Source organism: Culicoides brevitarsis, chromosome 2 (genome assembly GCF_036172545.1).
Source record: "Culicoides brevitarsis isolate CSIRO-B50_1 chromosome 2, AGI_CSIRO_Cbre_v1, whole genome shotgun sequence".
NCBI classification, from domain to species: domain Eukaryota; kingdom Metazoa; phylum Arthropoda; class Insecta; order Diptera; family Ceratopogonidae; genus Culicoides; species Culicoides brevitarsis.
The window spans coordinates 5,230,727-5,256,526 of NC_087086.1; the positions used below are offsets into that span (position 1 = coordinate 5,230,727).

At 26.1% G+C, this 25,800-nt stretch overlaps 3 protein-coding genes across 3 annotated transcripts; 2 read left to right on the forward strand and 1 right to left on the reverse strand.

Moving 5' to 3' along the window:
* Positions 1 to 241: 241 nt before the first annotated feature.
* LOC134832544 (aspartate--tRNA ligase, mitochondrial) lies at positions 242 to 5,232 on the forward strand. The gene is made up of 3 exons (XM_063846604.1): positions 242 to 445; positions 1,099 to 1,183; positions 2,070 to 5,232. The coding sequence occupies exons 1-3, from the start codon at positions 362 to 364 to the stop codon at positions 4,919 to 4,921; spliced, it is 3,021 nt and encodes a 1,006-aa protein (XP_063702674.1). The 5' UTR covers positions 242 to 361; the 3' UTR covers positions 4,922 to 5,232.
* Positions 5,233 to 7,086: 1,854 nt separating this feature from the next.
* Positions 7,087 to 11,149, reverse strand: LOC134829372 (uncharacterized). Its single transcript, XM_063842423.1, has 3 exons — positions 10,873 to 11,149; positions 8,305 to 8,529; positions 7,087 to 8,240 (listed from the first exon to the last, which is right to left on the reverse strand). The coding sequence occupies exons 1-3, from the start codon at positions 10,931 to 10,933 to the stop codon at positions 7,327 to 7,329; spliced, it is 1,200 nt and encodes a 399-aa protein (XP_063698493.1). The 5' UTR covers positions 10,934 to 11,149; the 3' UTR covers positions 7,087 to 7,326.
* Positions 11,150 to 20,334: 9,185 nt separating this feature from the next.
* LOC134832726 (uncharacterized) lies at positions 20,335 to 24,866 on the forward strand. Its single transcript, XM_063846853.1, has 4 exons — positions 20,335 to 20,464; positions 22,844 to 23,112; positions 23,177 to 23,423; positions 23,965 to 24,866. The coding sequence occupies exons 1-4, from the start codon at positions 20,335 to 20,337 to the stop codon at positions 24,864 to 24,866; spliced, it is 1,548 nt and encodes a 515-aa protein (XP_063702923.1).
* The last annotated feature ends 934 nt before the right edge of the window (positions 24,867 to 25,800 follow it).

A 25,800-nucleotide genomic window follows, 5' to 3' on the forward strand; every position in this document is an offset into this window, starting at 1 on the left:
CCAAAGTGAAATTTTCTTGCATAAAAACATTAAAACAGGTTTTTATGAATTAAAATTTAATTTTTTAACCAAAAATATTTAAAAATTTAAATTTTTTTCATCAAAATTTTATTTTTTAACTAAATTTTAAATAATTTTTATTGAAAAATTTTTTTTTGTAAGCAATAAAAATCAATCTGTCAAATTTTTCATAAAAGTTACTTGTTCGCCCCCTAAAACTGTCAAAGTCTGTGCAAGAAAACTCAAGAGAAAAACAGCGAAACAGTAAAAAGTAAATGTTTTTCTAATAATTCCTTTTAAAAAATCTTAATTTACCGGATTCTTCGGCCTCTTCATCGATCGACTGTACGCGAGTTTTAACATGAACGGATTGTTGTGTAAAGTAGCAAGTAGACGTACAATTTTGAGCTTTTGTCGTTCTGAAGGAAATTTTGGCATCTTATCGGTATTTTTCATTATTTTTAATTTATTTTTGTTTTGTATTTTTCCATGTGTTTGGCTCTAAAATGCTCCGTTCATGCTTCACCCTTCATCGAAAAGCCGCAATTTTGCGTAAATTTCGTGAAAAATAATTTTTCGGTGCTTTTCATAAAAAGTGACAACATAAGTTATGCAATTTTTATGTGTGTTTTTGTTCATGTTTTGTAATGAGATACAGATTTAATCGCTTAATCAACATGCAATTGTTTGCTTTTTTCGGCAGTCGGGGGGACTTGCGTGTGCTTATTGAATTAATTTGTGGCTCTTTAAGGCACAAAATAGTCGTTGCTCTTGTTTATTATTAAAATTTGATCGTGAATTTGTGATAATTTTTTTTTTTTCGTTTTTTCGGAGAAGGGAAAATTTTTCACCTTTTAACGAGGCAAAGGAGGCAAAAGGACATCCTAACGTCGACGAAAAAGAAAAAAACGGAGGGGGATTAGGACTAAACAAGTTCATGTTCATTTATTTATGAGTGATTATTCAAAAGCTGCTGCCTTAATTGCGCTTCGTTTTCATACCGTTCTGTGATCAGAATCAATTTAATTTCTTTCATTTTGGTCATTTCCGTGGCTCATAATAATTATTCGTAATTTTCTTTCTTTTTTTTTTTTGCAGTTAAGGAATAACGAAAAATACAACGAAAAAACTGTTAGTCGTTTATTGGAACCAGCGAGTGACGGTTTTGCTTCAAATATGCATGGTAAGAAATTTTAATATTTTTTTTACATTTTTTAGCTCGAAAAAAAAATTATTTTTATTTTTTTTTTGATCAAATTTGGTGTTTTTTTCATTTGAAAGATATAAGAACATAATAAAATATTCACAAAAAAATAAAATTTAATTTTTAAAAAATTTTTATATGAATTTTTAGAATTTCTAAACATTAGGAAGCCAAGAATATTGAATATCGAGTGTCTTTTTATGTGAAAAAAAAAATATTTCCTTAAAAATTTCTTAAGATTTTGTATATTTTGGTATTTAAATTTTAATATTTCAAAAAAATTTTCTTAAAATAATAAAAAAAAAATAAATTAGTAAAATTATTAAAAATAAATAATTTAATTAAAAAATTAATTAATTTAATTTAAAAAATAAAAAAATAAAAAAAAAAATTAATTTTAAAATTTAAAAAAATTTCTTTGGAAAATTGATTATTTTTCATTGAGTAAAAATTAATTAATAAAAAAAAATTAATAAAATTAATCAAAATTAAAAAATAATAAAATAAATTAAATTAAATTAATAATTTTATTATTTATAAAAAATAATTAGAAAATTAGAAAAATAATTTTTAAAAATTAATTTAAAAAAATTATTACAAAAATAATTAAAAATTAATTTAAAAGTTTTATTAAAATAATTAAAAAAATAAATCAAATTTAAAAATTAATTTATAAAAATATAAAAATAAGTTTATGAAAATTTTATAATTTTTTGGAAGAAATATTTTAATTTTTAATTTAATTTTTTTTGTTGAATTAAAGAATTTTAATATTTCAAAAAAAAATAAAAAAATAATTTTTTTTTATCATAATTTTAATAAATTAGTTTGGTTTGTATTAAAATTTTTTTTCTTACCATTTTAGGCATCAACAAACGACAACGAACGTCGTACAACATGAATTTCTTCCCGCCGCCTCCTCCGCCGGAGCCCTTGAGTGTCAAATGCGGCGACTTATGGGAAGGATTTCTCGGCAACTTCGTTCGACTTCGAGGGCGCATCGTCAAAGCTCGTCTCGGGCGCTTTTTGGAGATCCGCGACAGTCGTGGCATCGCTCAACTCGTTGCTGACGACGAAAATCCCCGCATTTTACGCATGTTTCAATCGATCCCGATTGACAGTTACATCACGGCATACGGAATTGTTCGTTCGCGCTTGAAACCAAACAAATCCATCCCAACTGGAAGTGTCGAGTTGCACGTCGAAGACATCCGTGACGTCGATTACCCGATGGATAACGAGACAAATGGCGTGAATCAACGCAGAAATTATTGCACATCATCCGCAGCAGCATCGCGAACTGTCACAAGCATCGAATTTAAAAAAATTAACGGATCCAAGGGACTTTTGGATCGTTTAAATAATCGCTTAACGACTTGCGGCGAGCTTCGATTAGCTGATGTCGGCAAACAAGTGACGCTCGTTGGCTGGATCGACAGAAAAAAACACGGGAAATTCCTGCATCTACGAGACGGCTACGGACAAACTCAAATTGTGATCGATAACGAAAATGCGGCGATAAAACAAAGTGTTGCTGCGTTAACTGCCGAATCGTTCGTTTTGGTAAAAGGTTATGTCGTCTCGAGACCTTCAAGTAACAAAAATACCGCTTTCGAAACGGGCGATATTGAGGTTTTAGTCGAACATTTCACCGTTCTCGATCCTGAAGAAGCCTATGATGGTCCAATTTTACCGCAAAATCAGGAAAATGAAGCAATGGAAGTCGCCAATGACAATTCCGAGAACGGCGCTTCATCCCAAACTGGCGAATCGTCTTCCGTATCATCAAGCACAAGGTCTCCTAAAGCACCAGCATCCCCCAAAGTCAACAATTTTACGATACGAACACATACTTGCGGCGAATTAGGCGACAAAGACATCGGAAAAGAAGTTACGCTCTGTGGTTGGCTTGAATTCGAACGAATGCGAAAGTTTTTTACGCTTCGCGATGGTTACGGATGCACGCAAATCATGTTGCCTGATGACACGGGCGATAAATGGCGCATCGAGACTATTCCTTTTGAGAGTATTTTGCAAGTAACGGGCACCGTAATGGGTCGTCCGCCGGGAATGCGTAACGAAACGATGGCAACGGGCGGTATCGAAGTCATTTTAAGTGATTTGAAAATTTTGAACAAAGCCAAATCCAAACTTCCAATCGAGGTGCGGGATCACAATCGAGCAAAGGAGCCTCTGAGACTCGAATATCGCTATATTGACCTGCGATTCGCCGATATGCAACGAAATCTGAGGACACGATCGAAAGTTTTGATGCGAATGCGGGAATTTTTGATAAATTACGCGGGATTTGTCGAAGTCGAGACCCCGACGTTGTTTCGTCGAACGCCAGGGGGCGCTCAAGAATTCGTTGTGCCATCACAGATGCCTGGATTGTTTTATTCCCTGGTTCAGAGCCCGCAACAGCTCAAGCAGATGTTAATGGTTGGCGCTATTGATCGATATTTTCAAATTGCGCGATGTTATCGTGACGAAGCAACACGTCCCGATCGTCAACCTGAATTTACGCAACTTGACCTTGAACTGTCCTTCAGCGATCGCGGCAAAATTATGGATCTCATTGAAAACGTACTTGTTCATTGCTGGCCCGAGCATTGTGGCGTCTTAAATACACCTTTTCCGCGTCTCACGTACGAACAGGCGATGTCAGAATACGGAACAGACAAGCCTGACATTCGATTTGCCATGAAATTAACAGATATCACAAAAGCATTCGATAATAACGAAAGTCTCAAAGAGGGACATAAAAATTTTGGCGCTTCTGCGATCGTTATTAAGAGTCCGCACAGCGCATTTCCGCATTTATTGAAGGAAAATTTGAACAAAATGGCGAAACAACTCCCCAAAACGAAATTTGTGACGTCAAAAGTCGTGCCGGATGTCGCGCAATGGATCGAAGGAGGTCTCGTGCGATTATTGGGACCCGAAGTGATGAAATCCTTAGCAGCTGATTTGCATCTCGAGCCAAATGATCTGCTGATGTTCGCTTATGGCGACAAGGAACAATCGCAACTCATGATGGGACGAGTTCGGGTCGCTACACGACAAAACATGGAAATTCGCGGCATTTATACGCCCGACACTTCGTTCACGCTTTGCTGGGTAATTGACTTCCCGCTATTCAGTGAAGGCGGAAAAGAAGGAAGTCTTGAGACGGTTCATCATCCGTTCACAGCGCCGCATCCGGATGACATGCATTTATTGGAAACACGCAAAGATCTCACGAAAATTCGTTCTCTCGCCTACGATTTGGTGCTAAATGGGCAAGAAATTGGCGGCGGATCGATTCGGATTCACGACGCGAACTTACAACGGACCATTTTAAGTGATTTGCTCAAGTTGGATGTCACGGAATTTAATCACATGTTGGAAGCATTGAGAAGCGGATGTCCCCCGCATGGCGGAATTGCCCTCGGAATCGACAGGTTACTCGCAATTATGTGCAATACAGACTCAATTCGGGACGTTATCGCATTCCCCAAGGGATTCGAAGGAAAAGATCACTTGTCGAAGGCACCGCAACCCCTCACGGAAACGGAAAAACACCTTTATCACATCGCCATTCACGAATATGACACAAAAACGGATGAAAAAACGGAAACAAATGACGACGACAACAAAAGTGCCGAAACAAACACACAACAAAACACAACAACAGAAGAATCAGGAACCACCGATAAACTTAAGGCAACGTCTTAAACTAATTGAACCTTATTTACCGTGATCCTCCCTCCAAAAAATTAACTTTTTAAATGTTTAAACTTATTAACTACCCAAAACTTTCCAAAATACTATTATTATTGAATAAATGTCTATGCTGAAGTTCACGAAACTTCATTCTTACTAAAAAAAATACTTTTACCTAAAAAAAAAATAAAAGACTAAAAACTAATAAAAAACTATACACAGAGGCAATATTTTTAGGAATAAAATCTTGTGTGCGTGGACCTGTTGCTTTCGTAATAAAAGAAAAAAATAAAAGAAAAGTACTATAAAAAATAATGATATTAAAAAAATATACGTAGTTAAAATATATTGCATATCAATCAGAACAAAAAAAAATAAAGACAAATGAGCTAAATTCAAGTAATATTAATTAAATAAATAAATAAAAATATTTGAATAGGAAAAAATGTTGAATAAAGACATGTTAATTACACTGAAAGATGATTTTTGAGATAAATTTATTAATTTTTTCTTTTTAATTTTTAACATCCAAATAATTAATTTAAAAAATAATTTTAAATTCTAAAAAAAGTTTAAAATGTATTTATTTTAATTTGATTTTTTTTTACATTTCTATAAAATGTTTTTTTTTATTAATTTTAAAATTTAAATATTGTATTAAAAAAACTATCATTTCAAAGTAATTGTTTTTAATTTTATTTTAATTAAAAAAATAAAAAAATTAAAAAATATCTGATTGTTAAAATTTTTAATTCACTTTAAATATTTAAAAAAAAAACTGAACCTATTTTATTTAAAAAAATATTTTTTTTTTATTTTTCGTCATTTTGTTAAAAAATAACAATATTTTACTCTAAAAAATAAATTAAAATTGAATTTGTAAAAAAATTATAAAGATTTAAATTTTAAAAATGATTATTTTTTTCAATATTTTATATAAGTTTTAAATTTAAAACAAAGAAAATATTTTTTTTAAATATTAATTTTAAAATTAACAAATATTATTTAGGTAATTAATTCAAAATTGCTTTAAATTATTCACCAAAAAAAATAATAAATAAATAAAATAAAATAGAAAAATATAATTGTTGAAAATTATTCACTTTATATATTTTCTTTATTTGTTTTTCAAAAAAAAAAAAAAAGATTTTATTTAAAAATTGAATTATTTAAAAATTATAATTATAATTATTATAATAATAAATATTTAAGAAAAATTATTTTCATCTTTTTGAATTTAAAAATTATATAAAATATTTTTTTATATACATAGTTGCTTAAAAATGATAAAAATGCAATAGGTATATAAAAAAAAATAATAATTTTTAAAATTATGTTAGGTATATTTTTTAAATTATTAAAATTATTAATTTTTAGAATATATTCTTCTAAATATTTTTTTTTAAATTAATATATTAATAAAGTCATTATTTAAAATTTTTTAAAAATTTCATGAAACATAATTATTAATAAAATATTATTTTCTAAAAAATTTGCAAAAAGAAAATTAAAAAAAAAAATAAAATACAAGTTAAAAAAATATTTATGAATTAAAAAAAATAAATCAATAAAATTTAAAATTTTTATTAAATTAATTAGAGAAAAAATTATTATTCAAAAAATTCAGATGAAAATTTGAAACTTTTGGAAATGAATTAAAACCTTATTAAAAAAAATATTAAAAACTTTTGGGCCTAAAAGAGTGCGCTTAAACTTAAATACAAAATTTACATCTTTTCAAAAAAAAAATTAAATTAAAATAAATTTCTCTCAAAAATCGTCTCACAGTGTTAATCATCAATCTCTCGCATGTTGCTCAAACAAAAAATTAAAGATTGATGTCGTTCATCTCGTACAACAAATAGTTTGTAGTTCTTTAAGTATCCCTAAAAAATAAATAAATAAAAAAATATTATTATTAAAAATTATCGCGACGAAAGAAAAATTAGAAAATAAGACGTTATAAAAGCTAATAAAATATGTTGTTTAAAGGGTTAACTCTAATTTTTTTCATTCAACTTACTCTTCTTTATAAATAGATCAATTCATCGTCTGACTCAGAAACAGAATTAAAACGATGACGATTCGGATGACGCTTTTGGAGGTGTGGCAATTTGTCCTTAATGGAGGTGAAGTTTATTGAGATTTGTGTGTGAAATTAAATTAAAGTCGTTTTTTTTTCTTGGAAAATCATTCTTCATTTTATTCTACTTTACATTCTTTTGTTTGGTTTTTTTTTGCATCTACTACGCGCGATACGCGATAGTTCTACAGATACATAAAATTTTTTTTTTTATTTTATTAATATTTATTTATTAAGCACTGCTTCTTAAAAATTTGCACCGCAATTTTTAAATTAGCCGCCTTTTATTTTTTTTTTGCTCAATTTTTTTATTCTGAATTTTTTCAGGTTTTTTTTAGGTAAATAATTCTAACGTTCCTGAAATATTTGGCATTTCCGTAATTGTCCTCTTGAATTCGTTAAATTCGCAGCAAAGCACGTAGCCGTGTTCGAGTTTCTTGTATTGCTTCTCGGCTTTGAGATTTTTGATCCATGAGATTTCTTCGCATTTGCTCGAGCAGAAAGAATCTTTTTGCAGATCGCGGTCAGAGACGTTATTTTTGTTCAAAATGGCAAAAGCGACGACTTTTTGTCCGGATTTGACGACAGTCCATAAATACTTGGGCACGGGGAATTTGTTGGTTTTCAGAAAAACTTCGACTTGATCGCCATTTTGGGCTTTCCACGAAAGAGTTCCCGAACTTCCCGTATAAACTTCCAAATTTTCGACTTGGAGTGCCATAATGTCTTCTTGCAACGAATCGTAGTTCTCGAGATGCTCTTCGTCATTGACGATGGCGTAATTCCAGGCGAGTTTCGTCACGGGCAAATATTGCTTGTTCGTGAGCATATTCGCTGCCACATAGCGTTTCGTGCTGATCAACGGGATATTTTTGGGTCCAAACATCGATTTGTACATCGCATTCAAGTCATCCAAGCGCAATGCCTTCATGAGTTCAATTTTGTAATATGTCGTCGGATGCTCCTGATGGAAGTAATTTGGTCCGCGCACTTTGAGCGCTACTTTGTCGACGTCGGTGTGCGTGCCATCTTTGCGAAGTCGCGTGTGCACAAAAAGCATTCGGCCCGTCTTCACGTTCATGCACACCTCGCCGAGCACGTATGACTTGCCCGCAATCGGATTCGCATAGCCATATTCAATGGATCTACAATTAGAAGGACAACCATTAACAGGTGTTATTATTTCTTCGATGCTTCGAACGCCACATGACAGATCAGATGTAAAATCTTTCTCAGCATCTTGAACCACTATTTTTAGAGAAATTCTGTTATCAATGAGACGAGAACTTGCAGAAAAAATGCGACAACTTACATAGATTTGTTTCCTCTTTGCAGGTCGCGGAGAGCGTTTTGTCGGCGGAAAAGTGCTTAAAGTAGCTGGGGGCGCACGAGAGTAAGACTTCTTGACCCGCTTCGAGAGCGATATCTTCGTGATTCGGACTCACATTTTCCGTGTCGATCAACGTGCCGTTCTTTGTGAAGATCAGGGGAGCGAAAAAGGAGTAGTTTGGCTTTAATGGAAGTACACAGTTTGTAGCTGAAACGAGAAAAAATCGAAAATTAGATATTTTTGGTAAGATAAATATTTTTTTAAATCGAAAATTTTTTTTAACTTAAATTTTTTGTAATATCTTTTCATTAAATTCTATAATTTTTTTTTTAATGAAAAAAAAATATTTTTATCAAATTATTAATATTATTATTTTTTTTAATTATTAAAAATATATTTTTTTAAAAAAATTAAAGGAAATTATTTGAGAATTTAAGAATTTTCTTTAGCTGAATTTCTAAAATTTATAAAGATAATTAGGATTTTTTTCTGAAATATTTTTTAACAAATAATTTAATTACCAAAAAATTAAAAAAAAAATGTTTAATACTGAAATTTTATTTAAAATAAGTATTTTATAAAAAGTAATTTTAAAATAAACAAATAAATGAAATTTTTTTTCTTATTAATTTGATAAGTATTTTATTTTTTATTTGAAAAATATTTCAAAAATATAAAAATTATGAAAAATAATTTTAGTAAAGATATTTTCGAAAATTTACTAAATTCTTTTATAAAAATATGTGAAGAAAAAAATATTCGAAAATTTTTAAATTTTGTAAAATAATATTCGAAATTATAAAAATTTAACGAAAAAATTTAAAAAATTCAGGAGTACAGAGAAAAAATTTATCGTTTTTTTCATTTTAACTTTTGAACATTTATTAATTAAATTTTAATTTAATTTTTTTTAAATTTTAATTTTTAAATTTTATTCAGCTTTGGTAATTTTTTGAGAAAATTTTCAAAAATTATTAAACTATGAAATGACTTTAAAATTTTTAAAATTAACAAAATAAAAAAAAAAAAAAAAATAAAATAAAATTAAAAAATAAATTTAATTAAAAAAAAAAAATAAAATAATTTGAAAAAAATAATTAACTAAAAATTAAAATTTTTTCGCAAGCTAAAAAAAATATTTTAAAGTTTTGTATTATTATTTATTGATTATTAAATTATTTTATTATTTATTTTAATTTTTTTTTCTTTTTAGGAGCTGCAAAATATTTTTACACACAAAACTAAAAAACATTCTAATTAATCTAAACCAAGCAAAAATTATTAAAAATTTAGTTTTATTTTAAAAAAAGGAATTTTTGAAATAATCTCCATAAAAATTATTATTTTCTCGAAATCAAACGTAGTAAAATTCCATTAAAAGACATAAAACATTAAAAATAGACCCGGAAACGTTTTTTTGCAAACATAAACTCTACATAGTGTTCTAAGATTATCACAAAAACGTGTAACATGACGCACATGATCTACTAATCTACAAAAAAAAAATTATGTTAACTCAAACTCTTATTTGTCGTCGTCACTAATACTAACACACCGCACAAACAAACGAAATGGGAGAAACCCCTTTTTTCAAGTAATTTTTTTTTGCATTTCATGAGAATCTTTTAAAATATTCTCGCAATTTACCCGGATTCATTCACATTTCTCATTCACTTCATTCTTTATTTAAATTCTTTAAACCGGATTAATGCGGTTGCTTGTCATCTCGGCCTGTGTGTTGGGAAGTTGTCGACTACGACGACAATGATGACAAATTATGAGAACAAGTGTGCGTTGATAACATTTTTTTTTTATTTTTATTTTTTTATTAACAAAAAAAAAAAATTTTGTTAGGATTTTAGACACTTGTAATCGAGCCCGCGCACACATTTTTTGTAGGTTATTGCTCTATCGCCCTTGACAATCATCGAGCATTTTGCGCATCTTTAGCATAAATACTTTTCGGCGTGTTCCTGTTTCGGAGCGCGAGAAAAAAACGCGGCTAGTGTCACTTTTATTTACGACTTTTTCTTCAATTGACGCGACACTTTACGCTGAAACAGAACTAATAATAGCGTCAATTGAGCTAATCAAGCAATTACTTGGCGAGATGTGTGCGATGGAGACGCGTGGTATTTTTTAATATTTTTTTCGAGACACATCAGGAAGGATTTCAAGGACAACGAATCACCTGATAACCCGCTTTTGAGTCGAAACAACAAAAAATTCGTAAATAAATAAAATTTTATAGGTCTGAATGGCAAATAAACAAAAACAAAAAATGAAAAAAAAAAGAATTAAAAGGAAATAGTGTCACGTTGATACCCTGGAAACGTGGTTTTCTGATGTTGCAGTGCGATAACCCGTAAAACGCCCCTTTGCGCGTTACGACAAAAAATTCCGAATGAGAAGAAAAACTGAAACTGAGCTAGACAGAATGACTGCAAACTGATAACGAATGTCGTAGTATTTTTTTCACTGTTATAGCAACTCCCGATTTTTTTTTTACGAAAAAAAAAATTAAAATTATTGACATATTGAGACAATTACCTTTGACATTTTGAAATGTGAGACAAACAAATGTGATTAACCCAAAAATATATTTTTTCATTTTTTTCTGTATTTTTTTTTTTAATTTTCAATTTTTAATTTTTTTTTTGACTAAAACATTTGATTTTTTTTTCACTTATCACAGGTACAGCTTTTAAAATTTATTTTTTTTTGTTTTTTTTTTATTTCTCTCTTTTTTTTAATTTTAATTTTTTTTTAAATTCTCAATTTTTTTGGTTTTTTTCAGATTTTTTTCCTGTTTCTCGTTCCGCGTCAAATCCACAATTGCAACTAAATTTAAATTGAGCTTCAACTCAGAATTTATTCGAAATTCCAGAACACGCTGCTTATCATCTTTAATAAACGTCGTATGGACACAAAAAATCTCCGCCGATCTCTTCTTCTCCGTGCGAGACTCTCGAGAGCGATGAATGTGTGTGTTCATTTTTTGATTGAGATTTAATTGGACTTTGATGTCGTCGTCGTCGTCGTCGTTGTTCGTGCGCGCGCTCTCCGCAGATGCAATTGCCGATGGAGACGGCAGAGTCCTTCAAATCGTTCGATCTGTACGTTTATTTTATTCAATAAACACAAAAATATTTCCATTGACATTTAAGTCGTTGTGGAATATTTTTAAAAATTTTCGAAAAAAAAATGGTAAACAAGTGAAATTAATTTTTTTTTTAGAAATTTTTTTTTTTTTTTTTGTTAACAATGGTCAGTGTTGCATAGTTCCGTAATTTCTTTTGGAAAAAATTAAATAAATAAATAAAATTAAATTTATTGCACAACTTGAGTCTTTTTAAAATAAAATTGAAATTAGTATTCAATAGCGCTGTCTGTTATCGTACATCAAATATTTTGACTTCACTCGCAGAATTTTTAATCAATTTGAAAATTTCTTCAACACGCGCAATTCAAAGAAAAAAAATGCATTTGAATAAATTATTTTGAATACTCAAAGACTTTTATTTATTGATTCAAATATTTCACTCAATGGACGTTTTTATTTATTTTATTATTATTTTGTTAGTGCTAACATTAAGTCATGATTTCTATGAAGAAAAAAAAATAAAAAAAAATCATAAACAAAGTATGAACACAATGTAAATATTTTTGTGTTGTTTACAGACTTTTTAACATTACGAAAGAAAGCGAAATGAATTTCCGTGATTTTTTTTTTTTGTTATGTTGAATTGGAATTTGAATTGCATTTATGTTACTTGTCGAAAAATTTAAAAATTTGTAAAAAAAAATATTTTTAATATTTAATTTAATTTAATATTTTTAATTATTTTATTCAATTTATTTTTTTCATATTAAATATTTAAATAAATTTTAATTTTTTCTATTCTTAATTTTTTTTATTTTTTTAAATAATTTTTAAAAATAATTTAAAATAATATTAATAATAATTTTAATAATTTTTTTTTAATAAAATTTTTTAAAATTTGAATAAATTTACAAAATAATTTTTTTTAAATTAATTTTATTCAATTAATTTTCATAATAAATATTTAAATATTTTTTTTTGTATTTTTCACAATTTTTATTTATTTTTTTTTAATTTTTTTTTAAATTTGAATTATTTTATAAAATAATTTTTTATTTATTTTTAAATTTTTTTTTTTTTAATTAATTCTATTCAATTAATTTTTATAATAAAAATTTATATACATTTTATTTTTTTCTATTTTATTTTTTTTTATTTTTTTAATTAATTTTTAAAAAGTTTTTAAAATTTTAGTTAATTTATAAAATAAAATATTTTTTTGTTAAATGTTAAAAAAATAATAAAAGTTTATATTTTTTTAAAATAAATTAATATAACAATTTATTAAAAAAAATATATATTTTGACTTTTTATGAATAATTTTTTATTGATTAAATTTTAGATTAATTTTAATTTAATTTTTAATTAAAATTTATTAAAGTTAAAATTTAAAAAAAAATTGAGGTTTGTTTTAATTACAAAAAAAAAATGAAAAAAATTTTTAAATTAATAAAACTAAATTAAATAATTAAATTTAATAAATTAAAAAAAATTATAAAATTTTCCCGACACAAAATTATTTAAAAAAAAACTCATTCAAATTTGAATAATTTATTATTGCAAAATTTAATTCAAAAATAAAAACAAAATTAGTCGCGTATCATAAAAGGAACGTCAAACCCATAAAAAAAGTCACAAGGCAGTAAAAAAAATTTTATCGAGACATTTCGAACAACAACAACAGCATAAAATCGTGTGTGTCGTTTATGTTTGCAGCGAAAAAAATTCAAGTTCATTAACTATTCACACCATAAGTCATTGCTATTTGCTTTTTTTTCGCTTCATACGTCGCGTACATACAAAATAAATTTATGTAAGGAAGAATGACAATAGAAATTGAAGAAGCTGGTTAAAAATTGAAAAATGAATTATGCGAAAGTGAAATCGATATTGATGTAACTCTTTTTTCTTCTTTTTGTGTCGAAAACGCGCGCGTCATTTATTTAATGCAAAATTCTGCCAAAAAAATCTTCTCCTCTACTTTAAAACCCGATTTCCGATCGAAGAAGCATTTCGAGCGATTTTCATTTCTCTCACAAAATTGTTAAAAGTGTTCCGTTCGTATCACTTCCAAATATCAGCAAAACATCGTCGATCCAAAAGAAAGCTAAAAAAACAACAAAAATTAATTTATCAAGCACGAAGTCGTCGTTAAGTAAAGACCAGTCCATCATTTGTTTTATTTTTGTTTCGTTCTTCCGTGCCCTACTCAGTGACCTTTCTTTTGCCAAAAAAAAAAAATCGAAAAAATGTGAACATATCTTTGGGTGTGCAATTTCTTCGGTAAATTCCGAAAAAAAAATTTGCGTGAGAAAAGAAATGAAGGTGTTGCGATCATTCCGTTTAAAATAATGTACCTACAAGTTGTTGTGTAAATATCAATAATAATAAATCAAACAAACATAAAAACAAAACAAAACATTGTTTCGTGTTACTTTTTTTCGGTTCGGAGCTGTAGCTGTGATGTGTTAAAACAAAACAGATTCTCTTCAGATTTGTTTTCATCTTCTTTTCCGTGTCGTTATTTGTATGAAGAAATGGATACGAAAGAAATTTTGCATTACATTTATGTTAATTTTTGATTACTTCTGTTTTATTTTTGTTTATTTTCAGGTATTTGTAACGTTGTAATATGAAAATTTAGCGATATGAACATTTTGAGTGTCTTTTAGATAAAGGAAAATTTTAATATTAAAAAATTAATTAATTTTATGAGAATTTTTTTTTTATAAAATTTTATTTTTTTTAATAATAATATTTATGAATAGTTAAAAAATTTCTAATTTTATTTTAATTTAATTAAAATATTTTTTTTTTTTTAATTTTATGTTTTTAAGATTTTTTTATATTAAAATTTTAAAAATTAAATTAATTATTTAAAACAATAAATAAATTATTATTTATTGAAAATATTAATTTTATTTTTAAAATTTTAATTTAAAAAAATAATTATTTTTTTTTAATAATAAAATATTTTAAAATTTAAAAAAAATATTGAACAATGAGAAAGTTATCTTTTATTTTAAAATTATTTTATTTTAAAAAAAAATATTAAAATTAAATACGTAAATGAATTTTGTGCGCCACATTATAAAATAAAATATATTTAAATATTTTTGAAATATTTTTTTAAAGGTTTTATATTAAAACTTTTTATTCTATTTTTAATTTTATTATTTTATAATGTATTTCAAAAAGTATAAAATAAAAAAAAAATATTTTTTTTTAAATATGTATTTAAAATAGAATTTTTTTTTATTTCATATTAATTTAGATTTTTTTTACCATTTTTATAATATGTATTATTATTTGATTAATTAAATATTTTAATATAAAAACGATTTAAATATTTTATTTTCTATTTTTTTTTTAAATTGTAAAAATTATTGAATAATTAATTAAGCATTTCATCAAATAATAAATTAATTTTAATTATAAATCACATAAAAAAAAATATATAACTTAATAAAAATTTTTCTAAATATTTAAAAAAATATTATTTTTTTTTTAATTTTCTTATTTTAAATTTTTTAAATATATTATTAAAAAATTATAAAGTATTAATTTAAATATTTGTTTATAGTCGGAAAACTTTCTTAAATTTCAAAAGAATAAAGATTATCAAAATTATTCCTAATTTTTTTTTTATTAAAAAATACAATAAAATTAATTAATTTAATTAAATTTAATTTAATATAAATTAATAAAATCAATAATTAAATAAAAAAATTTAATATAAAATATTTGAATTATTAAAAAAAAATCCATTTAATTTTAAAATTTTCACAAAAAATTTCATCTTCAGTTCTCATCAATTTAAAAATTTTCATTTCTCCGCATTTTTCTTTTCTTTTATGCTTTTGTGTGGGTCTCATACACAATAAATTACCTGAACTTTATGAATTAATATAAATAATAATCAATTTAACAATTTAATTGACTCAAATTACAAGAAATGCACACATATAGACACAGATAATGCACACTCCCGAGATGTACAAATTTTTGATGTAAATTTGTGCCGCCGGGCGATTGTAACTCTAATAAACTTGTTAGTTTACTGCAACAATGTAATAATAGCTTTTTTCGACTTTTATTTAGTGTCTTGTGCGTTGAATTTCTACTTTGGATTATTTATTGATTATTTCTTTGCGATTGACCGACTCGCAGTGAAAATCTCGAGAATCTGGCACAACAGCTGAAAACTTCTTCTTTACGCATTTTTTATAATTTTTTTTTTTATGAATTCAACTCCAACCACTTACACTTTTCATTGCATACCAATTGAGGCTTGCACTCACTCACACATTCGTCGCTGCGAACGGTTTCAGTATTGCACATTTTTTTTTTCGAAAGAGAGTACTCTCGATCGTCGATTATTATTATGAAGTCGTTTTATTTGCTTTTTTTGCTTCGACAAAACCATAAGTGCTAGTTTGTCTCGTCTGCACGCATATTTTAAAAGCACTTATGCTGCACGAAGAAAACATGAATGAACTGGCTTGGTAGTGTGTGTGTGCGACGATGACCATCTCATGCATACAAAACGTCTTGTTAACTATATTAAACGCCGTATTTTATGATTGAATATTGCTGTAGATACAATTTTTTGTTGTTGTTGTTGTTTTTTCATTTGAATTTAGCATTAAAGACGTTTCATTCATATCGTGCTTTGCAACTTGTTTCAGTGTCTTGCAAGAAGGTGTGCGGTTCGGAAGCATTAAAAAAATAAAAATTCGAAAAAAATATTTTTTTTTAATTTAAAATTAAAAATTGTGAAAAAATTAAAAAATATTTTAAAATAAAAAAAATTAAATTAAATAAAAAAAATATTTTTTAAAAAATAAAAAAATAAGAAAATCATAAATTAAAGAAAAAGCGCACGAAAAAAAAAGTAAAAAGCATTGCTGTCGAATATTGCAGCAAATTGCAAGGTAGGTGGGCTTGTCGTCTTTCCACAGCGCGAATCTCTTCACAATAAATTATTTATTAGTGTTTTCGGGCAAATTCATCGAGCAAAAAAAAAATCATCTGAAAAAAAAAACAAATTTCCATAAAAAAAAAAATAAAATAAAAAAATGCAGTGTCTTATCGGCAATATCTTACCAATATATTCATTCAAACAGCATCTCATACCTACCGTCATCAATGCATGCAAAGTGGATGTGAAATTATTGTTAAACGCAGGGCGGATGGTTATTAACATTATTATTATTACCCGCTTGCAACAACGTCACAAGTACAAAATATTTACAACACACACAAGAGAAAGATGAAAGAAGACGAAAAAAAAACTGAAAAAATTCTTTTGAAAGTAAAATTTAATAAGCAATGGGCGGTCTTTTCTGATCAATTATCGGCAAATTGTAAAAAACTGTCGATTTTTTCATAAAAAAAAATATTGGAAATGACAAAATTCTTCAAATGTGTTACGACACACCCATGGATTGTGTGAAATTTGTTGAACTATTTTTTTCTGTGATATGAACTTTTTTTTAATTAATTAATTTTTTAATTGAGTGCAAGAAAATTTTTAAATTAAATTATTTAAAAATTCAAATTAAATTATTTAAAAATTTAATTAATTAATTTATAAATTAAATTTAAAAAAATAATGAAAAAAATATATTTTAGTTAAATTATTAATCAATTTTCTGAATAAAAGCAAATTTTGTGATTTTTTTTATTAAATTTAAAAAATAAATTTAAGTTGAAAAAAAAAATTAAAAAAATCTTAAAGAAATAAAATTTTCAGTTTTTTTTTTAAATTTTATAATTTTTAATTATTTTATTTTTTTTAAATTTTAAATATTAGAGAAATTTCATGTTTAAATGTAAAAAAATTAAAAATTACCTAAATTTTTTTATACATTAATGAATTTTAAAATTTTTATTTATTTCGAATAAAAAAAATACTCTTTATAAAAAATTTTATTAAAATTTATTTATTAAATATTTTTTTTTATATTTTATAGAGTAAAATAAAAATAATTTTTTTTTTTAATTTTAAATTAATAAATTTTAATTTTTTTTAATTTAAAATAATTATTTAAAAAAAAAGAAAAAAAATGAAATTTATTTTTTTAAAAATAATTCTTTTTATATTTTAAAACTAAATTAAAATTGTATATTAATTTAATTTTTTTAAATTAAAATTTTAACAAAAAAAAATTGTATTAAAATTTATGTTATTAAATTGTATTTTTGAAGATTTTTAATTATTTAAATTTACAAATTTGTGAAATATTTTAATAATTAAAATTGATTTTTTTAAAAAACTTAACTTGAAAATTAAATTTTAAATTTTTAAAAATTATTTCAATCATTAAAAAAATAAAATTTAATCAAAACCTATCAAATTTCCTACTGTAAAAATAATTTAACTAACCAAAACCTCAATTTTCGTCAAAGTAAACAATCAAAATTAACCACTTACTAATAGCGTTCACATGCACTTCGTCTCACATGTCATGCACTTTTAATGTTATTTTAATGCCGCAGTACGACAAATTGCATACACATGCGGCGCGGCGATATGTACATAAAAATTTCTCTCACATGTGTGTGACAACGACGACGACGACGACGACGATGAGTAACCAACCTGTTTTGCATCGAGATACCTGCGTCTCGCGTACACCACGTTTCATGATTTATTGCACTTTATTTATCGGATATTTGTTGGTTAATCAGTCAGTGTGTCGCGCATTTATCGTTTAAATGTTTCTTTTTTTTTTGCTGCTGATGATCTTTGCACGTTCCGACAACCAAGCACAGAATTTTTCGCTTCATCATCGCTCGATCGGTGATTTTCCATTCATAATCGCGGAATTTATAATTTTTATGACAGTTCATTGAACTTTTTTTTTCTTGCACGCGAAGAAAATTTTTGCAGGAACGCTTTGCGAGACTTGTCACCTTTCCCTTCTTATTTCTTCATTTTCCCTCTCATTTCGCATTATTACTCGAGTTATTGAATCGTGGGATGCGTAATATTGACACAATCCCACGAAATCTCTTTTCTGGGTCATGTTATTTTATTTTTTTTTCTTTTTTACTTTTTTTTTTTTTTTTGAATAAAAAGTCAAATTTGCCGCACATGTGTGTGTTGCGTTGTGTGTCCTTAAACTTGAGGCAGCAACATACGATCGCGCAAAATTGGGTGAAATGAATGAATTATGCGTGTAAACGTAATATTTCTTCTTTTTTTTTTCGTATGAGCAAGCGTTTATTTGGTGACTGCAATTACATGCTTGTACCTGTTTTTCCTTCCAATTTTGGACGATTGCATATGAATGATGTTTTAAGTGAGGCAAGTTATCGCAGCGCACGTTTTTCGTATTTTACAACTTTTTTTTTGAGAAATGGAACGGAAATTGCGATAAATTCGGATATGAGTTGAAAAAATTCTTATTTAAAGAAAAAGAATTTTTTATATTTTTAAAGATTTTTTATTAAAATTATACTCTTTTTATTAATATAATAAAATTTAATTAAATTAATTAATTAAAATTATTTTTTTTAATATTTAAAATTAAATTAAAATTGAAAAAAAACAAAAAAAAAACTAAAAAAATGAGAGAAAAAAATTAAATCAAATTGAATAAAAATTATTTTTTTTAAATTTACTTAGTTAATTAATTTAGTTTATAAATTTATTTTTTTTAATATTTTGTTGGAGTCTGTTATTTATTGAAATATATTTTAAAATTAATTTTACATTTTAAATTCAATTTATTTAATACAATTAAATTAATTTTATTTATCATTTTAATTTAATTTCTTTTTTTACATGTTATTTAATTTAATATTTTTTAAATTATAAAATAATTTAATCAAATAAAATCAAATTAAAAAATATGTAATAATAAATTATATTTAATTAAATGTATTAAAAAATTTTTTTTTTTCATTTTAATTAATTTTAATTTTGTTTAGGAAAATACTTTGAACATAAAAAATTAACGAAATAAATTTTATTAAAAAAATTAAAAATTTTTTTTTGAAGAATTGTTAAAAAGTACCTAATCTTTATAAATTAATTGGAAAATATTAAAAAAAATTAATTTAACATTTTTATTGTAATTTATTTATTTATTAATTTATTTATTTATATTAATTTATTTTTTTATTTTATTTAATAATTTATTTATTTAATTAAATTTTTTAATAAATAATAATTAATTTATTTTTGCGAAAATTCATTCGAATTAATTTTTATTTTTTTTATTTAATTTTTTTAACATATCCTGAAGTATAAAAAATAAAATAAATTTAATTATTAATTAAATATATTTTTTTTTATTAATTTTCGATGTGTTTTAAAAAAGTTAAAAATTGATTTAAAAAGATTTTTATAAAAAAATAATAAAATATGTAAAAAAACTTTTTTCTATTAAATCCATTAAAAATAACTAAAAAATGATATAAAATGCCATGCGAGACACTTTCAAAGTTCAATATAAAAGAAATTGACGAGACAATAAAAATTCCGAAAGGCAATTGAAAAGACTGTATTTTATGTCGGAAATTGCCTATAATAATTCGAAATCTCTTAAAATATCTCTATCGCTCTCGAAAAAAAAAACGCACAATAACTATTTAATGATCATCACATGCCTACACTGTTATTACCAATAAAATACCAAAAACCTCACAAAATTCACTTCCCCATGTGATTGACTGAAACACTCGAGGAAATGCATTTCTTGCGATAAATCACGACGCATTGTCTTCGCCTCTACCCACACTCTACGACGTGCTTAAAAAAGACATCAAAGTTACATCACATCGCCGATCATCATCATCATCATCGAAATACAATTTCATGCACATTCTTATCGCTTCTTTCTCTTTTTTCCCTCTCTTTAGCCATTTTTTAATGATTCGGTTCAAAACGATTGTTAATCATGTCAACCGATAATAGATTACTATTGATAATTTTACTTTTCATCACATTATTGTCCGGACAACAAACGCAGCATTTAACTACCGCTCAAGTGCAAGCCAGTAATAAGAGTGCAACGCCAATTGAAACAGGTATGTTATTAGTTTACCTCCATTATTATTATTATTATTGCTCTTCGTGTATTTACGTGAAATGAAGTAAGAAAAAAAAATTATTAAAAAGACGACAATCAACATCGACATTAGGTGTTACTTTAAAATATTTGAAAAAGGTAAAAACTTTTTCTCCATTTATGGATCGTAAATATTGATTTGTGTGTGTGTTTCTGTGTTTGTGAGAGATGAGTTGGTGAGATGCGCGCGCGGTTTATTGAACATATTTTTTTTCCGAGAATTAAATAATTTTATCAAGGAAAAATGTTTGTTGCTTTAGTCACTTGTTTCGTACGCGGTTCAAGTTTTCACTTTCTTTTGGGCAATTACGTGGAGAAGAGAAGACTTGAGAGTTGTCGGAAACGAAATTTTTCTTGACAACTGAAGGATAATGAAATTATTTTTATTTTTTTTTCAGTGACGTAGTTAAAATTTTTTTTAAAGGGGATTAAAAATTTATAAATTAATAAAAAAATTATTTTTTTTAAATAAAAATCAATTAAATAGTAAAATTTATTTTAAAAAAAATATTTTACAAATTTTAATTCAAAATATTCTTCAAAGAGCAAAAAAAAATTTTTTTTTTCAAAATTAAAAAAGATTTCAATCATTATTTTATAAATTTTAAGATTTAAGACAACAGACTTCCAATTTACATACATAACAAATTATTTTGCCTTTTAATATGTTGACAGGTATCTATGGCTAAATAAATTGGAAATCCATCAATATTGATAGTTGTTATAGATAATCTGAACAATATGGAAATACGATGCAATATTAATTTTACAAACTATTATGAAAGCTGCCTGTTTCTTCTGATATAAAGTAACTATTCATCAGAAGTGCCAGTTCTCAAGGACTTAAAGCATTTTTTTAAATTACATATTTAAACAATCAAAGATATTTGGTGTGGCCCATGCAGTGAATTCATAGTCGCTAACATATCTCTTGTGAGGCCTTTTTAAGCTTTTGAAAAAGAAGTTAAAATCTTTAACAATAATGTTAGAGAAGATGCCCAGATACTTCGATCGAACGAAGAGATTCTATATTTATTCAAGTATATTTTTTTTACAAAATAAATATACAAAAGAAAAATATCATATTCAAATAAGGAAATTATTTTAGTGTAACCTATTTTTCGATTTTTCTTATATAAACACATTACCTTTTTGTCAATTCTAAGAAGTAACTATGTAAAACTTTTTATTTGAATTAAAATGTCAAAATTTTACTATAGGTTACATAACTTTTAATAATTAAAAGTTTTAACTGAATTTTTATAATTTAATTTTTCTTTAGTAAAAATTTTAATAAGATATAGTTAAATATTCAGTTTTGCTTTTTAGCGCCCTCTATGTCATATTTAAGAAACAATTTAAAATTGCTCCCATATTTCTACGTCACTGTTTCTTTTATTTTTATTTATTTATTTTTTAACAAAAAGATTTTTAGTTTTACAAAAAATGCAAAAATGTATCAAAAAAAATTTTATTATTTAAATTTCAATGAAAGAAAACATTTTGCAATAAAATTTATTCCTCCGAAGACTTTCTCCCAAGCCATGCATAAAAAATGCAAGATCCAAAGTCAATAAAGGGTCAAAATTCTTGTCTAATGTCACCATCTTCCGCTAAAAAACTTCACTGTTGATTGATTTTACATCAATTTTATTTAATTTTTTTTTTGCGTAAGAAAAACTAAATTTATTCCAAATGCAATTCATCAACTTCTTAAAGCTTGTCAGTCATTTATTTTAAAACATTTTATGCATTTGTCGACTATTTTTGCCATAAGTTGAGTACATCCATCCATCATCATCATCTGTTAAAAGCTATGGTAAGTTGATACACAGCAACAACTGGCTAATAGCTCTTCGCCGCTCTTCTTTAGTCTTTTAGTCAATCGATCGATCGGCTTATCATCGAACATTCAAACAAAAAAAAAAAGATGAAAAATTGAATAAAAAAGCTGCAAAAAAAAACAGGAGAAGAGAGACAAGATAAAAGTGACATTTTACAAAAATTATAAATTTATTTATCTAAATGGAAAGTAAATCCTAAGTAAAAAAGATATGGTGTAATTAAATTATTTTCTATGTACATAAATTTATCAATTCTTCATTCACGTGTGAGTAACGATTGCGTATTATTATTACTAGCCATGTGATAGGTTTATAAAGCCGGCAACATCACGAAGGCAAATTGTTGGTAGTTATTTTTTTGTATTTTTGCGTGTGCATTCGAATCGATTGATGAATAAATCTGGTTGCGGTGCGTTTTCTGTCATGTTTTTTATATTTATTTATTATTTTTGAACAGGTTCAATTTTTTTTTCAAACAATTTTATAATTAACAGGCAGTCGATATGAAGGAGGACGAGCAATTTACTCGCCACAATTGGAATACACGGAATGGGTTCCTTTAGGGCGAGGAGACCCTTTGAAGAACGATCCAACTTACGACTATAGTCCGCCAAAAGTTGATTTTGTGAAATATTGGGCCGACGGCACGGGACACAAAGAAAAGGGAAAAACTGAACTTCTTTTGCTTGGAGTTCCGCAACAACGGCACAAAGAGCCTGCGAATAAACATCAAGCAACTCGGAGGAATTTCGCTTTCAATGATGTAAGTTTTTTTTTCTGCGGTATTTCCGATCGTTTTATGAGTTTTTTTTTTTCTTAACTTTCAGTTGCCGACGATGTTAATGCCTCCCCCGCCGGCAAGTAAGCAATTTAACGATCACATTAATCCGCATGTTCCAATTGAGTCGTACAAGATGCCGGTACAACCGTTGAATTGGAATAACAATCGAAAGTCCGTTATTGATACTTATGTTGAGCCGGGACCTGCGAAGACGTATACGACGATTTTTAGACCGATTTTGTCTTCGACGATTTATCAGTATCATCACACGTATAAAGCGCCTCCAGTTGAAGGTAAAATTAAAAATTGCTCTTTATGCCAAATTACTTGAAATTTATAAGAAAAAAAAAATTAAATTATTTCTCGTCATTTAAATTATTTTTTAATTAAATAATAATTTAAAATAAATTATTTTTTAAAATAATTTAATAATTAAAAAAAAATATATTTAATTAATTTATTATTATTTTTAATTATTTGATTAAATCATAAATATTTAAAATTAAATTAAAATTAAAAAAAAATTAAAATTTAAAAAAAAATTATATTTAAAGTTTTAAATTTTTATTTATTAAATTGTTAATTTTTTAAAAAAATTATTTCATTTTTTTAACTTTTAAATTTTTTTTAAAATTTATCCTTAAAATATTTTATTTAATAAAAACTGATCAAAATCGATCAAAAAGTTCATTTTCAATAAAAAAAAAATTAGTAAATGTCAATTCAAAAAATGACAGTTAAAAAATTTGAAAATTACTTTTTCGCTAATTCAGCTTTTAAAAAGCTCAAATTCTATAAAAAAAAATAATTTTTTAATATTCTTTAATATTTTAGGTCCAAATTTCATCGATACCTTCCACAAACCTCACGTAATCCACGAATCATACAAAATTCCCTTGGACAACACAGAACTCTTCCTTCCAACAAAACCTCCATCTTCCTCAAACAACGATCTCTTCTTCGCTTCATCTGAATCTCGCAAACCAGCTCTCATCAAAACGCTCGAAGGATCTCCCTTCGCCAAACCCTCACAGGACAAACACTTTACAGTATCTGATTCTGTCGACGCTCAAAGCATCAATTACGCTTTCACGTATCAAACGACCTCAACAACGACCAGTACGGAAAAGCCTACAACTCCTTACGTGCCTTTACCGCCTCCTCCGCCAGAAACGACAACAACTCAAGCCCCGGAAACCACAACTTCCATGTATGCTCGTTTCGAGCCAAAAACAAAGCCTCCGCGTGGTCCAATGTCACTCGTAATTGAAGGTCATTCCAAGGTTAAAACTTACAAACCCGGGCAATTCGATCCCAAGGAGAAACATCGTCCTGTTCTTGTGCCAATTCAGTCAGCAGATCCGATTCAACGACGCGTTATCAATACGGAAGAAAATGGCGTCGCATTGGAAGTGAAACATTTACACAGCAGCGAAGAAAAAAAGAGCGAAACGAAGAAAATTGAATTAACAACGCCGAAAAGTCCTGAGAAAAAGTTGGAAAAGGAAGGAAAAGAAGAAAAATCAGCATTTTCAAGTTTACTGAGCTTCCTTGATACCTCCTTTGGGGACTTGGTTGTTCAAGAAGAATCCTCGGAGGAACAATTGGACGAAGAAAACAAAATTGGCGCGAAAAATTTAGAACAAAATGGCGGAAGTGACAACAACATTCGAAGAAGCGCGCGAAATATTTCGCCAAACGAACCACATTTCGTACTAAAAAAGCTCAAGCCATAAAAAATTGACCTGTAAATGAACAAAAAAAAATAGAAAAATAGTTTTAAGTGTAAAAAAATATAATTTAAAGACAATTCTAAACCAAATTTTTATAGTTTAAGGCATTTCTGTAAGGCATTTTTTATATCTTAGGCGCGCGCGAAAAATTCATCATAATTTATGAAAAAAAAAACAATTTGCTCACACAATATAAAATAAATTCACATGATGATGATGAAAACAATACACAATAATAATAAAATAAAAATATTAACAATAAACGATAAAATAATGATGAACATAAGCGACAATCGACAATTCCTATAAATAAATATATAAATGTTGTTAATTTCTTCATTTGTTCACGCTTTTAACCTTTTACAGATAAATTTATACATATAATAATAAAATAAATGTACGCGCAAAACAACGACAAAAAAAAATAAAGGAAAGTAGCCGTCGTCTCATGTGCTTGTGTCGGCTGAACATTACTCGATAATAATAATAAATTGCATCAGCCAAAAGGGAAAAAAATATTGTTGGAAAAATCGTCGGTGTTGTTGTTTGTTAAAAAATAAAAATATTATTAAATTAATTTTAAGATAAAATTGACAATTATTTTTTGTTTGTTTTTTTTTTGTTACTATATAAATAAAAATAATAATATATATGTTGTACTTAATGTTTAAATTAAGTAATTATTAACGTTTAAATTACCGGTCAATTTTTTGACATTTAAAACTTTATTGTTGTTGATAATTTTATTATTATATTTTTTTGTTATGTTTAAAAATTTAATAATATTGAAAATTTTATAATAAAGTTTTATTTAAATATAATAAAAAAAAGTATGTTTAATTTTTTTTTAAATATGATTTAAACATAAAATAATGGTAAATTAATTATTTTTAATATATTCATCATAAAATATAAAACATTATATAGAAAATTAATT